Below are 17,218 nucleotides of genomic sequence, written 5' to 3' on the forward strand. Positions count from 1 at the left end.
AAATTTGGATTCTACGACGACAAAAAAATAAATAAAATAATAAATAAATAAATAAAATAAAAAATTGTTGTACTGTTATGCTGTTATACCAATAGTTTCTCCGTTTTGTATTTGTTATGGAACTCTCCATAGTAACAAAACATTTAAAACGATATAAAAATTTTGTATAAAGTCCAATTTCTACAATGATATAAAATTATTGTAGACATTAGAGTTTTTTTTTTTTTTTTTTTTTTTTTTTTTTTGAGTAGGTAGACATTAGAGTTTCTACACCATAGAGTTGTAAAAATTAGACTTTCTGCAATGATTTATGTACTTGAGTAAAAAATTACTGAAAAATCAATACGTCACTATGGCGTGGTATATTTGTCTCCACGGCAAGAATTGATAGTAGAATTGAAAATTCACCGAAATCGACTGAATGGCGTTTTTGGACACGAAGCAAACACATCTATTTCTATGTAAATTAATCTCATTTACAAATAAATTTCTCCAAGACTCACTCAAGTATCTAACAAACATGTGCAATTGACAAACTATTATCCTATCGACATCTAATTCTATTAAAACAATCACATGCAGTACGAACGATAATTTAATTAAGCAATTACACCATCCCCTAGATTTTTCTATTAATTATAAGTCAACAATGACGATATAAATATGAGCATGATAAATTCATTATCTCTCGATTAGCAAACAACCTTAGAAAACATTCTAATGGTGATCAAGAACTAGAAAACATTAAGAATAATATTAAATCAAGCAACCATAATAATTAACATCATGCAATATTTTAATCTTAATAAAACCTCCGATCATGATCGATTTTGGCTACATTGTAACCCTACAAAGTACCCCATAATCAAATTCATTTACACAATAAGGCAAACAATAACTAAACTGAAGAAAATGGGATTGAAAGCGAAAACAAATTTACATTAATAAAAACGATGTTAAAAAATAATCTAAATTGCAGTAAAGTAAAAAGAAAAGAGAATAAAGAGAAATTATTGAATGTTAATGAAGATGCTTGAAGAACCTGTTAATTTTCTTGAACAAAATTTTTTTTCTTCAAAAAGCTCGAAAAAATCTAGCTAAAAAAGGGGAATGTAAACTAGCTCTAAAATTCAAGGTTACCCTTATATAGAGTTTTTTTTTTTCGAGCAAAAAGGGACTTGAACTTGTAATAGAAGTGAAAAACTTACTAAAAATTGTAAAATGAGAAACTGTCAATTTTATCACAACCGTTTTTCAATTAATGACATGCGCACATTGTCCATTTCGGATGAGCGAGTCGAGGTGAAGACGAAGTGCGATGCGAAACTTATCTAAAATGCTTCCAAGATGCACCAAATGACTTGATTTGCTCATCTAAGCATCAAACTCTCAGAATTTGTTGTGAAACCTGAAATACAAAATACATTACAATAAAATAAATACCTAAGAACTCATTTAGATTTAATCTAAAAAGTACGTGATAAGTGAGTATGAAACGTTCGTACCAATCGCTTGTTAAATAAGTTGGATCAAACTTAGTTGAGTATCCAAAAGATTACCTTCTCGAGAGTCCACCTATAGGTATGTTGATGCCGCAATCAATAGTAGCAAGAAACAGGTTGTGATCGTTTGCATTAGGTAAAATCATGCAGAGGTGTATATCGACTCATGCCTTAGGTGTGCCTATTCTCCACGGTTCCAAGATGGCAGAGGAATATGATCCTTGATGAGCTATTTTCACTAGTGAGTTGTTTTGAAGTATCCTATATTCATTTAATCCCTAAAAATTGTAACAGAGTAGTCCATAATATAGCTAAATATGTTTAGAACTCAAGATCCTTTGGTATATGGAATTGTCCATACCTAAGTGTCTTTCTCATTTAGTTTGTCAAAGATCAAACCATATGTACTCTATAAAAAAAAAACGTCGTTCTGATTCAAAATTTATAGTCGTATATTTATACATATTTTTCATTACTAGATCTAATCATTTTTTAGATGTGAAGCCTAATTGATCTATACTAATCATAGCTCAATTAAGGTAGTAATTCAACATCAATATGTTGAGGTGTGGAGCCTAATTGACTGACTTGACGACTAAAGAACTTACGATGATGATTCGCGGATTGACCTTAGCGAAAATCATATTGTAAGGTTTATTAGTCAATGGTATTTTGGGAATTTCAGACTTGTCTGTGCTGATTGTCACATTTTCTCCCGAATTTAGGTTCAGTGAGAATCTGCAGCGGCAAATTAGATGTAACTTTCGCATTGAAAGTGAACTACTATAAATCTGTGTGTGCTCTTCATAATCGTATGTTTTGTTTTCAGATTTAAAGTCAGATTTTGGGATAAATCTTTAACACAATAATCAAGAGAACACTCATGAGTGGAGATGTCTGCTTTTCTCTCAAAAATAAAAATAAGCTAAATTAATCACATGATTCTTTGATGATAAAAAAAAAAAAAAGCAAATAAAAAAATGTCTTTCCAATAATGCTCTCACTCACTAATGTTCTTGAATAACATACTAAACAAGAAAACATATGTCAATACGTTTCGTCAGTGTCTTTGCGTTTTTAAGTGCCACGTCACCTATGTTTTTATTAAGTTTTTGTTTACGGTTTTTTTTTCTAAAAGAAAAGAAGACAACGAGAGACGGGAATACGAAGAATCAACGGGATAGAGAGGGGAGCAGGAGAAAGGAAGAAGAAGGTGGGAGGGAAATGGAGAGACGCCAATGCGAATACGAAGAGACGGTATTTAAAAAGATAGATTGATATATTGCATTGCAATAGTTTGATAAAAATCCTCTGTCAAGAAAAAAAAAATCTCCATTCTTGATCGTATACAATTGATCAAACGGATTAGCTTCAGACCTCAAAGTCTTACTGTAACACTTAATTAGCTCTCTGAATTTTTTTTATAATTATTTTTTTTTTTTCCTTTTATGTGCATATATTGCACTGTAACAAATTTATAAACTCCTATGTGAAGAAATCAAAGTCGGAAGACAAAGAAGCGCATTCCTTTATCTATTGCACTATAACCGTTTCATAAAAGTCCTCTGTGAAGAAACCAAACTGAAATGTGATTATTTATGACATGTCTAATATATATATATATATATAAGATATTAGCAAATTAGTAAAAAAAAAAAAAAAATACAACAACATTTATGTGATTATTTAGAACGCAGTAGCAAATTTATTACATAATTATGAGTTTATACATTGGTTTTTTTTATGCAATTTGATTGTCTTTTAATTTCATTCCAGACATGTATAAGTGCTAACTTAATACAAGAGGCTCATTTGAAATATATTTGGACTTCTTGGTGGTGGACGAGATCTTCAACGAGGTCGGTTTGTTTTTTTCTTTCTATTTTTTAATGTTATTTATCTATACGAAAGACATGTCTTTCAGCAGCTCATATGTTTTTTTTTTTTTTTTTTTTTAAAAAAGCAAAATAAGACCAGGCCCTATTCCTGTAAAGAGAAATAACAGTTTGCCTGCAGTAATAGCAGAGATTATTACATTAGGAGATACAAGATTTTCCCATGTCACGGAGTTATTGAAATTAAAAGCGAATTGGGCCGAGAGATGGGCTGGAACATTGCAGGCGTTGTACAAGAACTTGTTTGTAACTATGATGTACACAATAACTTATATATAGTTTTAGATTAAGCAATTTTCATGTTTTGTTAACATCATGTATTTTTTAGAAGGGTAATTTAGCAAAATAGCCAATTTAAACGTTAGCAATTGCTAAATAACCAAGGTTTGGTAAATATTAGGTAAATAGTCAATTTTATATATTTACAAATGTAAATATTAAGTAAATATTCAATGCCATATTAAGCTACGTCATCATTTATGGCTATTTACCTAATATTTACCAAACATTGGCTATTTAGCAATATCAAACGTTTAAATTGACTATTTTTTTGTTTTTAGAATCATCATTAACCTATTATACTCTACATATTATGTTTTCAGAATAAGATGCACACATTATATAAGAATTGAAATTTGTATTTCCCTCATTTACCTTTCCAATATAATAAAACATGTATACATTACTAAGCTCTCACACAAATACTATAGTTAGAACAGTATTCTGTTATCCAATAACATTCGCTCTGTAAGTCTCGCTTTCTTTTTAATAACTCTCTCGGTGTTATATATATATATATATATATATATATATATATATATATATATATATATATATATATATTGTTCTTCGATCACCTAATATTTAATTATTAAACCGGATAGATATAAAAAGAAGCGGTGTATATTCAGAATATCAAAACAAACTAAAATCAAACTAATGCACATGGGTTGACTGATAAACAAGCCACGTTCATGCATGCACTATGGCTATACCACTTTCTTTATATATATTAGCTATATATAGTGTTTTATAACAAGTGAGCTGTATGACCGCCAATCTTTTTCCATTTTTATAATGTTTTATTGTATTTTACAAACCCTATTGTTAATGATATTTTATTTTATTTTACATGTCTATTATTGTCTTTTAACTTATACTTTTTACCTAATCTTTCTACCATTTTATTTTTCAATGACATGGTAACATAATTATTTGTAACATGATGCAAACACAAAATATACTGTAAATATAAATTTAAAATGCCAATTTAAAAATTATCCGTAATCAATTGAAATCTAATTTTTAATAATTGGATATATCATATGAAAGATAAAGAACATGTATGCAGTGACGGAGCCAGGATTTCAATCAAGGGGGGCAAATTTGAGAAATATTTTTAGGAGGGACATTATTGAAAAAAACTTACAAATTTAGGTCAAAAACATAATTATTAGTAAAATTTAGGGATAAAATTATAAAAAAGTAAAAAAATTTGAGATTAAAAAAATAATTTTCAAAAATTGAAGGGGGCATTGGCCCACTCTGGCCCCCACCTAGATCCGTCACTGCATGTATATCCTCATATTTGTACATCTATTAACTAAAATAAAAGAATTGTATTAGCTTTTCATACAATTTGAAAAAAAAAAGCTTTTCATTACATATATTGTATAACATTTAACTCATTATTATTGCTATTAATATTATTATTATTATTATTATTATTATTATTATTATTACTATTATTTTAAGCTTTCAAATAAATTTGAATACGAGTACTGTATTTCTTATTAATCCGCAATAACATTTATCAAAAAAAAAAAAAAATCCGCAATAACACGCGGGAAAAAAACTCGTTACAACTTACAACTAAAAATAAAAAAAAATAAAAAATAAAATCTCACTCACTAAATGCCACCTCATTCTCTGAAATAAGCAAACCCGATCGGTCCCATACTCTCTCTCTCCAAATTGCCGATTAAGTCCTCTCTCTCTCTCTCTCACTCTCCAATTTGCATGGCGTCGAATTCTATTTGCCTAAGCCTCACTGGTCAACCCTGCTCTATCGCCCCCAGCGGAGTAGTATCTCCATTCGCCGCCGTAGAATCGTTGACTCCGGCGCCGGCGCCGGAAGATGGGGCGGGAAGCTTTTTAAGAGTCGGCGTCATTTGCGGAGGTCCTTCGGCGGAGCGAGGGATTTCGCTCAATTCCGCTCGATCGGTGCTCGATCACATACAGGTTCTTTATATTGAAATCGAAGTGATAGCTGTTTTAATCAGTGCTGTTTGGATTGGCGTCTGAGATCTGAAAATGGTGACTGTGATCCGATCTAAATTCGATATCTAAACGACTTTGTTTGCTTGTTTGTTTGTGTGTATGTGTGTGTTAAAAAAGGGAGATGATTTACGCGTCAGCTGTTATTACATTGACCGCCATTTCAAAGCCTTTGCAATATCCTCTGCTCAGGTTTTTTAATTATCTTTCAGTGATTACTTTGCCATCGTTTCTTGGTCCACAAGTTACGTACCATTCAGGCTTTTGTTTTGATTAATTATGACTCAATATTCAATTTGAATTATTTCGAATGGCGTTTTCAGGTTTACTCGAACACCCCAGCAGATTTCGATTTCAAACTCGAAAGGTAATTGAATATGTGTACTTGATTTTTGGGGTTTTGTTTTTGTGAGATATAAAATATATGTTTTATTTTTATTTTGCATGAATGGAAATATAAAATGAAAGGGATCACATAGATGGATATCAGACTTCTCTTCCTCTTCTCTCATAATGTCTCCTATTTGTAGAGTAATGTAACTTTTAATATTGTATACTGTAAATATCCTCAATATTGTATATCCAGCCTTGCCCAAGGTTTCGAGTCTTTGGGCGATTTAGCAGAGCATTTAGCCGAGTGTGTGGACATAGTATTCCCTGTAATTCACGGTCAATTTGGTGAAGATGGTGGTCTTCAGGTGTGACAAATACTAATATTTTCGGAAGTTTTTTTTTTATATATATTTAAATTAACTTTACTTAATTAGCAGCAACACGGATGTTTCAGAAACTATTGGAGGCATATAATATCCCCTATGTCGGCACAGGATCACGAGAGTGTCGTAAAGCTTTTGACAAAGTAAGACCTTTTGTTTTTTTGTTTTTTTTTCAATGATCCTTTGTAGTTGTGTCTAGATAAATTAATCAAATAATCGGCTGCGTAGCCATCTTAAACACTAGTAATTTGGTTTTAATCAATCTTTCGTTAATTTCTCGTAAATAGTCATCTTACTTACGTGGCAGCTTATTAATTGAATTAATTTTACACTTTTGCCCTTATTTAATTCGGCCACTATTTTAATTAGGCAGTTTTTTTTAAAATTTCGAATCAAATATTGAAACCGAATAGGGAAGTTTTCAAATTTGAAATTTGAATTTTCCAGCAGATTTTGAAAGTTCTCAGGCCATTTATTGTTATGTATTTGGAAGTTTTTCAGCGTTGACTTTAGTTAATTAGTTTCTATTTTCGTGGCAATTCATTATGGATAAAATCTGTAAATATATTCTTCATTTATTGATATTATTTTGTCTTCCATATATTCATAATTTTAGAAGGCCCAAAATATTTCCATAATTTTTTTCAGTTTATTTACACGAATATACTGTAAATATGCTTTGTATTTACACGAATATACTGTAAATATGTTTTTTATTTACACGAACATACTGTAAATATGCTTTGTATTTACACGAGCATACACCATTATTAAATAAATAACAACAACACTGTCACTGTAATCCAACATTTATCCCAAGCCAAGCCAACCTAAACCGAAGCTTAAATCAAAATGTGAGCAACAACCAATACAAAAAAAATGTCAATAAACTTTCAATATACGAACAACCATTATAACTCAAAAGATCAATCCAGATATATCAGGATCAAGGCTCTAATCAATTCTAATCTCAACAGCTATAAAAAAACAAAAAACAAAAAAACAAAGATTAATCGAGCGAACGAAATCGGGAAGCGAGGGCGCGCGTGGCGAAGGACGCTGACATCGTCGCGGTGCGTCGACCAAAACCCGTTCGCCGGCGATAGCCATTACGCATGTGACTGCGACCAAAACCCACGGGAAGAGAGCGCGGGCATGGCGGAGGACGCTGGAGTCGTAGACGGCACAGAAGCGAGGACTCGTCTAGCCGGAAAAGGCGAAGTCTTCGAAGCCGGGGCTGTTTCTCGCGGCCAAGATCTCGTTAAGAGATGAGGGATTTGTTTTTTTTTTCAGCGGTGAGATTGTGAGAGAGAGAGAGAGAGGTTGCATGTTACCTCATTTAAAGGGATTTAATTTTCTTACCTCGAATAGCGGGAGCAGTTATTGACTAAATATTTGTCATTATTAATTAATATCTAGTTCAATTTGGGCGGGATTCAAACTGAGGCTGGTTTGGTCTTTTTACGTTTTGTAAATTGGTTGGTGTGGCTATTTACTAAAAATTAACAAAAGTTTGGTTAAATTTAAATCCCCTATATATAGCAAAAATGACTATACACCTATATAACCCTAAATTAATTCCAAGTAATTTATGGAAGGTAAAATGACATTTCTATAAGTTTGATTAGGTAACGAAAGTAATATTATGGAATTCTTTTTTTTCCGATGAAATTTCATCATGAGAGAAATTTATTGACAGTACAACGCGTCATCAGAACTCAGAAAACGAGGATTCGTCACCGTGCCTGGTTTTTTAGTACAGGTACAGCCTAATTAATTTTAGTTTTGATATTAATAATTGTTTAGTTTATTTCCATGTTTTTTTTTTCCTACTGAGAGATGCTTGCTTATAGACCACACAGAGCAGCGATGCAAATGAATCTGAGCTCTTAAATTGGTTTTCGAGCAACCAGTTGGACTTCAATTCAGGAAGAGTTGTGGTAAGTCACATGTTAATATTTTTTTCACTCGAAGCATATATCAAATCAGATTGTTTCTAGACTAATGATTTTTCAGGTAAAACCGGCACGTGCTGGTTCAAGCATTGGGGTTTCAGTTGCATATGGCGTGGCTGATTCTCTTGAGAAGGCTAATGCAATAATATCTGAGGTATACGTTATAATCACCCATAAATAAATAATTTTAAAAAATTGATCATATTTGAATTCTTGATCATTTCAATGCTTATAGGGTATTGATGATAGAGTCCTTATTGAAGTGTTTCTTGATGGAGGAAGTGAGTTTACAGCCATTGTTCTTGATGTTGGTTCGGGCTCAGATTGCCGCCCAGTCGTACTTCTTCCAACGGAGGTATAAATTCACTTAAATTAAAAACTAATAATTCAGAGCTTACAGACACAATAGAAAAGGATCTAATAATATGTGTATAAACATTCAGAAGTTTATGTAAAAATCTATCGTTGTGTTTTTAATGTTAAGGTGGAGCTTCAATTTCACGATAAAGTTGACATGAGAGAAAAGGATGCGATTTTCAATTATCGTAGAAAATATCTTCCAACTCAGCAGGTAAAGCCGTAATCATTTTATTCCACACCTGAACATATCACTTCTATTTTATTTGCAGATTGCATGATATTTTCTTTTTCAACATATTACAAAAAAACAGGTTGTTTATCACACACCGCCTCGTTTTCCCATCGATGTCATAGAAACCATCCGAGAAGGAGCGTCTCTGCTATTTCGACAGCTTGGCTTGCGTGATTTTGCACGTATCGATGGTTGGTTTTTGCCTAATACGTGCGTTGCATCACGTGAAAATGAATTTGGGAAGACGGAATCTGGTACAATAGTTTTTACCGACATAAACCTGGTACGGTAACGTAAAATTATATTAATCGGAATCGTTTCATGCATTTGTTAGGAAATTATATATAAGAAAATTTTAATAATATGTAGATAAATAAGGGTATAAGATAGGATACTTAGAAGTTAAGTTAGCCTATAAATAAGAGGGATTACTAGAGAAAAGGGCAAGCAAATTGTATGAGAGATTAGTACAATATATATATATATATATATATATTTATATATATATATATATTTATATATATATATATATATATATATATATATATATATACAGGGATGAAGCTAGGAATGTAGATTAGGGGGGCTAATTTGTAACAAAAAATTCAGGGGGGGCTGATTTGTAAATGGGTGAAAAGTGCAAAAAAAAAAATTGAGGGGGAGCTATAGCCCCCTCTCACCCTCGTGTGGCTTCCTGCTTGTATATATATTAGTTCTGATCATCATTTCATTCTTCTGAGGCATTCTCTTACAAAGTTTTTTGTTTATCCTTTTTCAGATCAGTGGAATGGAACAGACAAGCTTTTTATTTCAACAGGCTTCAAAGGTTCGGCTACAATTATTTTTTAATCGAAACACTCCATCGCTTATAAATTTTGTTCAATTTATTTTTCTTAGGTTGGATTTTCTCATTCAAACATTCTACGGAGCATAATCTTCCGTGCGTGCTCACGGTTTCCCGAGCTTTCATCGTTCATAACTGTGACCAGTCACGGGCCTAGAAAATCAATGCCCTCTAACGAAGACGGTGTCAAGAAAGTTTTTGTCATATTTGGAGGAGACACCTCGGAGCGACAAGTATCGCTTATGAGCGGTACAAACGTTTGGCTCAATTTGCAGTCTTTTGACGACGTGAGTACTATATTACTCCCTATTGTCCTCTTCATGTTAAATCGATGTAGCTACTAGCTGTGAGATTACAGCGTGAACATTGCGATCCTTAAATTTCATATCAAATTTTATATCACTCCCTATTCTCCTTTTTAGCGCGGAAGGATTAATATTTGGTTCTTTTTTCTTTCCAGCTTGAAGTTACTCCTTGCCTTCTAGCCCCTGCTTCCGGATCTTCGTCTGTCACAACTAAAACCGTTTGGTCACTCCCGTAAGTCTCTCTCTCTCTCTCTCTCTCTCTCTCTCTCTCTCTCTCTCTCTCTCTCTCTCTCTCTTCCGTAATTGAAAGGAAGAGTGTTACCCAAGTCACATCTTATTAGTTCTTGTACTTGAAAAGAGAAATTTTATGGAATAAAGCAAAAAGACTCAAGACATATAACGACATATAAGACATCTAATTCATGAAATTTCTCTTCAAAAACAAGTTCGTTATAGTTTCGGCTGATTTGAAAAAAAAAAACAGATAAGCTAATGCTTTTACCAGTCTATTTGCTTGCTTGTTCAAATACTTCATAATTGGATTTCCCTCTTAATATGTATGTCGTGGCTGTTACAGTTATTCCCTTGTCCTGAGACACACAACGGAAGAAGTTACTGAGGCATGCGTAGAAGCATTAGAACCAAACTGCATTGCAGTCACATCTCAGTTGCGAAACAGAGTCAGGCTCTCTCTTTTGGAAGGTCTAAAGACGCAGAGCTGGTTTAAAGGCTTCGATATTAGCGACGAACAACCTGTGAGATTTACATTAAGCCAGTGGATCAAACATGCCAAGGAACTTCAGGCTACAGTCTTCATTGCAGGTAGGTACTATAACTCAATCTACTCTTAATCTTTTTTTTTTTCATTTTCATTTTCTTTTCATATCCACTAATTCCTTTTGGAAATACCTGTGTAGTGCACGGAGGCATCGGTGAAGATGGTACACTTCAGTCTCTCTTGGAAGCCGAAGGAGTTCCTTATACAGGTATTAGTTTTATTTAAGTTTTGCCTTAAATACATATTTTTTTACCGCAAATAATCCCCGAACTGTTTTTTTAGAGCATAATGGTCCTCAAACTATTGGTTTTGCAGCATTCTTATAAATAAATAAACATTTTTTTTAATAAAATTCAATAACTTAACTTCTTAGAACATATTTACAAATTTATCAGAATATATATATATATATATATATATATATATATATATATATATATATATATATATAAAACTTGTTTATTATAAATAAAATAATTTGTTTATAATTTTTTTGTGAACACAATTTCTTATTTTTTACTTGTCTTTCCCCAATGGAGGTCCCGGTGTGATGGCGTCAAAAACTTGTATTGACAAAGTTGAAACATCGTCTGCTCTTAGCCATGTACGGTAAACCTTAGTTTCAATGGACACCGATTTTTTAATTCCATAAATATTTGAAAATACAAAACAACTTAAGATAGTGTGAACAGCTCGTCAATTCTGGAGTTCTCACCATGAACAAAGAAGTGCGAGAAAGAGACGATCTCTTTAGAACGCTGGTGCTTGACACGTGGCGTGATTTAACTTCAAACCTTCGGTGCAAAACCTTGTGCGTTAAGCCAGCTCGAGATGGGTGCTCAACCGGGGTTGCAAGATTATGGTAGCGCTTTCTATCTCGTAAATTGACCATTGTGGATTTCATCTTTTTTTTTCCTTCAAAATATTAGTCAAATAAACCACCGAAAGTCTAAGAATTGCTAGATAGCCAAAATTTTGTAATTTTTTTGTAAATAGTCACCTCAACTTATTTATGGCACTCGAAAAGACAAAAATACCCAAAAACATTCCCGTCTATTTTGTGTTTTTTTGTCTTTTTTGGTGCCGTAAATAAGTAAATTTTGTAATTTTTTTGTAAATAGTCATCTCAACTTATTTATGGCACTCGAAAAGAAAAAAATACCCAAAAACATTCCCGCCTATTTTGGATCTTTTGTCTTTTTTGGTGCCGTAAATAAGTTGAAGTGGTTATTTACTGAAAATTTACAAAAAATTGACTATTATACAAAATGCTATAAGTCAAATGGCTATATAGCTAATAGACGCTTTTTTTTATATGTTCCCAAGTTAGAGTTTGGTGTTTGTCACAGCTGTGTTGAAGATCTCTCTGTGTATATAGAAGCTCTGATGGAAAGTCTTCCCAGAATTCCCCCCAATAGATTCTCAAAGGTATATAGAAATATATGCATTTGCTTTGACTTAGAATAAAATAAATTAAAAACAAATAATTTTGAATGGATGTATACACAGGCACATGGGATGATTGAGATGCCTAATCCATCTCCGAGTCTTTTGATATTCGAACCTTTTATCGAGACCGACGAGATAAGCTTCTCAACCGAATCTGCAAATGGAAACGGTCATCATCAACTTATGTGGAAAGGAGAGAGTCGATGGATCGAAATAACCGTCGGCGTGATAGGAAAACGCGGTTCTATGCACTCCTTGAGCCCGAGCGTCACGGTTAAGGAAAGCGGCGATATTCTCTCTCTCGAGGAGAAATTTCAAGGTATAATAAAGGTTTCATTTACACTAATCCCCCATATTGTTTGTCACAAAATTCATAGCCTTGATATCGTGTGTTTGTTGACAGGTGGAACGGGAATCAATTTGACTCCCCCTCCTTTATCGATCATGAGGTTCCGACAAGATTTCATTTGTGTTTTATGCTCATCCGTTAACTTGCGTTACAAGTCAAAAGTTTGTGACCGTTTTGTTTTATTTTTTTTTATTTCCCTTGTTTAGCGAGGAAGCATTGACGAAATGTAAACAACGCGTTGAACTCATCGCGAGCTCTCTGCAACTCGAAGGGTTTTCTCGAATCGATGCCTTTGTGAATGTTGACTCGGGAGAGGTGTATATAGTTTTATCTTATCATAGCACAGCGTTATCGACCCGGGGCAATTATTTTTTATTTATTTTTTTTTTACAGGTTTTAATTATCGAAGTCAACACGATTCCGGGAATGACACCTTCCACTGTTCTTATTCATCAGGTGACTTCTTATCTGTGAGAACTCTTTAGGCAAATGAGTCGAGAAATTTGAGTTTATAACCATTATAATATTATATTTATTTCTTAACCATCATAACTGAAACATTTGAACAACTAGTTGTATCTCTAGCTTAGTGGACAATGTTGATACTTCTTAAGAAAAAGTTGATGCTACTTTTAAAAAAATGATATTTCTTAAAAAAAAAAAAAAAAATTACTTAAGGAGAATTTCGATTGCATAAAAAATAAATAAATCGATACTTTTTGAAAGAAATGCCTAATATTCAATATTTTCAATTAAAGTTATCAAATATTTCACTTCTTTAGCTTCGTAAAAAAGTTGATGCTGTATTAAAAAAAAAGGATATATCCTGAAAAAAAATTACTTCATAGGGAGTTTCGATGATGCATAAAAAGTAATTATAAATAAATAAATAAAAATACTCATAAATCGATGCTTCGTATAAAGTAATTATGAACTATTATGGTGGTCAAGTTACTTAAGTTTGGAATTTTACGTCAGGCATTAGCTGAAGAACCACCTTTATATCCCAATCACTTCTTTCGCTCGCTGCTTGATTTGGCTTCAGAACGATCGGTTTAACAAAAAAAAAAAATCAAAAATCTATTACAAGCGCCCACCGTGGGGCTCGAACCCACGACCACAAGGTTAAGAGCCTTGCGCTCTACCAACTGAGCTAGACGGGCTTGACGATACCGACTCCAACAAATAATACTTTATTTACTTTGTTTCATTAGAGACTCGTTTCTCGATGAAATGTGTGACTGTTAGAACTTAGAACCTCGCAAACCACACCGAGGTCTCATACGTTGTTAAGGACTCGATGAATTAGTAACCTTATTATCAGCGTTTGAGTATTATTAACTTTGAAGTTATATCTATATTTGATTATTTTGAGAAAATTGGCAAATTTTGAGTTTTCTTCCACCGGAATGTATCACGTCAAACAAAATGTACGTTTCTTCTCTTTTTTATTTTATTTAATTTGTTAACATGGGGTGCTTGATCTAATATTAAGTGGCAACATGTGACATGGGAACTATATTTAGAGCTTGCTTGACAGCTTTTTCCATGTCACGCAAGATTTGGGATATATTTATACTAAATAATTAAGTAATTGGTTGAGCTTTGATATCCCAAAAAATAGCGAATATCTTTTACTACTAGATGTAATCAAATATCTGTTTTGTCGTGCTTAGCTCTCTTATTAGTTTGGTGTTAATTTATCTTGTATTATCAGAAATCCACCCACGTTGCTGAAGAAAATTCTAATTTTTTTTTCATCATCAACTTTATGTAGATAAATGTCTTGTTGTATGGTATTTTAGATTAATTAAAATACTAAATGTGTACATAGATTAAGGTTGTATTGGCTCGACTTGGTAGGATTTCACATGATATACTTTGCAATGAGTGGGATAGATATAAAATATATTTTTACCAAGTTTATCTATACTTTTTTTTATCTATAGATTTAAGTTATTGGTAATAAGCTCAACGTTTTGTAAGTTTTAGGCTTTTTGGTGAGAATACTCGGTAAACTATTGGGAATTAGTATAAATTATGACTAGTTATAACAACAAACTTTTCTAGTGTTTTGAAAGTTAAATTATTTTATAGGGAGAGTGAGCATAGCTCAATCAACCCATCAATATTAGGAGAATAGTCCAAGTTTGAATAAATTAAGTAAATAGCTCAATTAATATTTCACTACATAAATTACCCTCATATATAAGAGCAAAACTCAATTTTCCCAAAACCTAAACCTAAACTCGTTCTCGTCTTCGTCCATTTCACGCCATCAATCCACTTCACGTCGTCGATCGCCGCCGATCCATTTCACGCCGTCGCATCGTCACCGATCGTCGTCCATCCTCGTTGTTGATCCCTAACGTCGCCGGCAAGATCCGCCATAGACGCCGTCAAGATCCGCCATAAACGGCGTCGATTCCGTCGAGCTCCGGCGGCGGCGATGCTAGACCTCACCAGAACGAACCAGCTCGACCACGGCGCCGAGGAACAAGACGAAGAAGGGAAGGCGATATGCTGCTTGGCGGTGCAGGGAAGGTATGGCGATGATCGGCCGGACTGGTGAGGAGAGAGAGTGGTGAGAGATCGGAGGTAGAGAAGAAGAAGAAACAGGTAATTGTTGATCCCTAACTCACGGAGAATCGACGGCTCAGATTGACTCGGAAATCGGCGGCAGAGAGGAAATCGGCGACGATGGAGGGGATTGAGGAGAGGCACTTTGTAAATTCGTAAATCGGTTAATTTAATTAATCTACTGGAATGAGTTAGGCTAATTAATTAACTGATTCATGAAGGATTTCAAATTCACAAAAAATTTACAAAAATCATAACTTAAGTCAATTGATATTAAAAACATTCAATTAATTAACCTAATTCCGAATTCAATCATTTAGTAAATTAACTTTACTCACAAAAATATCATAACCTAAACTAATATTCAACCAATAAGTTAATTAATTAACCCAACTCACTCCAGTAGGTTAATTAAATTAACCTATTCGCGAATTTACTAGGGGCATTATGGTATGAGCCGAAAATATGGGCTATTTGCTTAATAAAATGAAACTTGGGCTATTTCCCCAATAGGAATGACAAACTTGACTAGTTACAACAAATTACACTATTTTATAAATAGTTTCTTCAATAAAATTATGATTTATTAAATTTGCAAATATGTTTTTAGATTTTTATTAGATGGAAGGTTTTACTAAAAATTACTAATTTACAAAGTGCTAGAAAATCAATTAAGTTGAGTACTATAATAAAAATGTAATATACATAGAACACTAGTTTAAGATTTCATGAGCACGTGCACACATAACAAATTATTTATTGCGCTGAAAAGTATTAGTACAAAATACAAATACATACACCATATTTATTTCCTAAAATCACACCAATTACAAGTCTAACTAATATATGAAAATATGATACGTGACAATTCCCTATTCACTTTACACACAAGAATTTATTTGAACATCTTTTTAACAGGAAACTTAATGAACGTGGACGTCATGACTCATGTTAAGTGCCCAAATGTTATAAGATGAGTGAAAGCAATTTGCTCAAAAAAAAAAACATTAAACAACAATTAATCTATATAGCAAGAAGGAGGCCCGGGAGGGATCGCCGGAAGAGATCCCTGGGCATGCTCTGCCAAATCTCCCCGCCGGAGCTCCGGTCCGGAGACGGCGGCCGGACGTCCCGGACGGTGAGCCAAGTGTTGAAATATTCCCGGAGCTGCGTCACGGCCCCGGCCTCGACCGTCCACACGTGGACCCAGTACGCCTTGGCTCCCTCCCAACCCTCGGCGATGATCACGGCCGGGCCGGGCCCACCGGAGACCGGGCCGAGGCTCCGGGGCTCGAACCGGAACGAGGATGTGGGACCCGGCTCGGCGGTGAGGGCTCGCATCATGTGGTGGCACTGCGGCGGACCGTGGAACCAATACTCCAAGTCCTCCGCGGCTATCACCCTCGCCGCCCCCGCCACGTCACGTCTCGCTACCGCCTCGTACAACGTCCTTATCAGCCGCGTCGCTTCCGCTTCTTCCGGTGAGGAGATTTTGGTAATTGACATTTTTTTTTTAAGTTTTAGTTTTTTTTTGTGACTTTGTGTTATTATTGTGCATGGTTTTTGGGTTGGGGGTTTGGAGGGTTTTTTTATAGGGGACGAAATGTTGATGAATAAAAGTTGATGATTATTGTTTATTGAACCGTTCTCTTTTTTTTAAAGAAATTTTTATTTTTTTTATAGAAAAAATAAGATATTTGACCTAGACACAATTAATGTTTATTCATACCGATTTTTTTTTATCAAAAAGATATAAATATTTTTTAAAAAAAATTAATTCATTTTTTAAAACTTAATATATCTGCACATGTTTTTATATATTTCTTTCTCCAGATTAAAATATATTAATTATTCCGCAGCAACACGAGTAACATATTGTTTGTATATAATAAAAATAAATAAAAAATTTAAGAGGCTGAGGAATTTTTGGAAGTATCTAATTTCCAGCCGTGTATGAATCAATTATTTAGGAGTGG

At 33.6% G+C, this 17,218-nt stretch overlaps 2 protein-coding genes and 1 non-coding gene across 5 annotated transcripts; 1 reads left to right on the top strand and 2 right to left on the bottom strand.

The window, feature by feature from the left end:
* Positions 1–5,405: 5,405 nt before the first annotated feature.
* Positions 5,406–14,069, top strand: LOC149405360 (D-alanine-D-alanine ligase family). 3 transcript variants are annotated; one of them, XM_089603510.1, is made up of 24 exons: positions 5,406–5,638; positions 5,795–5,866; positions 5,998–6,041; positions 6,261–6,372; positions 6,462–6,533; positions 8,090–8,152; positions 8,244–8,330; positions 8,407–8,499; positions 8,581–8,700; positions 8,830–8,916; positions 9,017–9,220; positions 9,716–9,763; positions 9,835–10,068; positions 10,242–10,318; positions 10,664–10,908; positions 11,004–11,072; positions 11,404–11,468; positions 11,557–11,726; positions 12,214–12,292; positions 12,374–12,632; positions 12,717–12,762; positions 12,869–12,977; positions 13,056–13,118; positions 13,641–14,069. In XM_089603510.1, exons 1-24 carry the CDS (start codon positions 5,417–5,419, stop codon positions 13,719–13,721), a joined length of 2,721 nt encoding a protein of 906 aa, XP_089459636.1. In that variant the 5' UTR covers positions 5,406–5,416; the 3' UTR covers positions 13,722–14,069. The 3 variants fall into 3 exon arrangements, with proteins under 3 accessions (XP_089459636.1, XP_089459643.1, XP_089459651.1); XM_089603517.1 differs by having other exon boundaries at positions 8,253–8,330; XM_089603525.1 differs by lacking the exons at positions 5,406–5,638; positions 5,795–5,866; positions 5,998–6,041 and having other exon boundaries at positions 6,276–6,372; positions 6,445–6,533; positions 11,548–11,726.
* TRNAK-CUU (transfer RNA lysine (anticodon CUU)) lies at positions 13,753–13,825 on the bottom strand. The gene has a single exon. It is a non-coding gene; the product is annotated as a tRNA-Lys (tRNA).
* Positions 14,070–15,953: 1,884 nt separating the features above from the next.
* Positions 15,954–16,895, bottom strand: LOC149405362 (Nuclear transport factor 2 (NTF2) family protein). The gene has a single exon (XM_089606466.1). It carries the CDS (start codon positions 16,746–16,748, stop codon positions 16,266–16,268), a length of 483 nt encoding a protein of 160 aa, XP_089462592.1. The 5' UTR covers positions 16,749–16,895; the 3' UTR covers positions 15,954–16,265.
* Between the last annotated feature and the right edge of the window lie 323 nt (positions 16,896–17,218).

The sequence above is a fragment of the Urtica dioica genome, chromosome 2 (assembly GCF_054948205.1).
Source record: "Urtica dioica subsp. dioica isolate 48M chromosome 2, U.dioica_male_clone48M_v1_H2, whole genome shotgun sequence".
Taxonomy (NCBI): domain Eukaryota; kingdom Viridiplantae; phylum Streptophyta; class Magnoliopsida; order Rosales; family Urticaceae; genus Urtica; species Urtica dioica.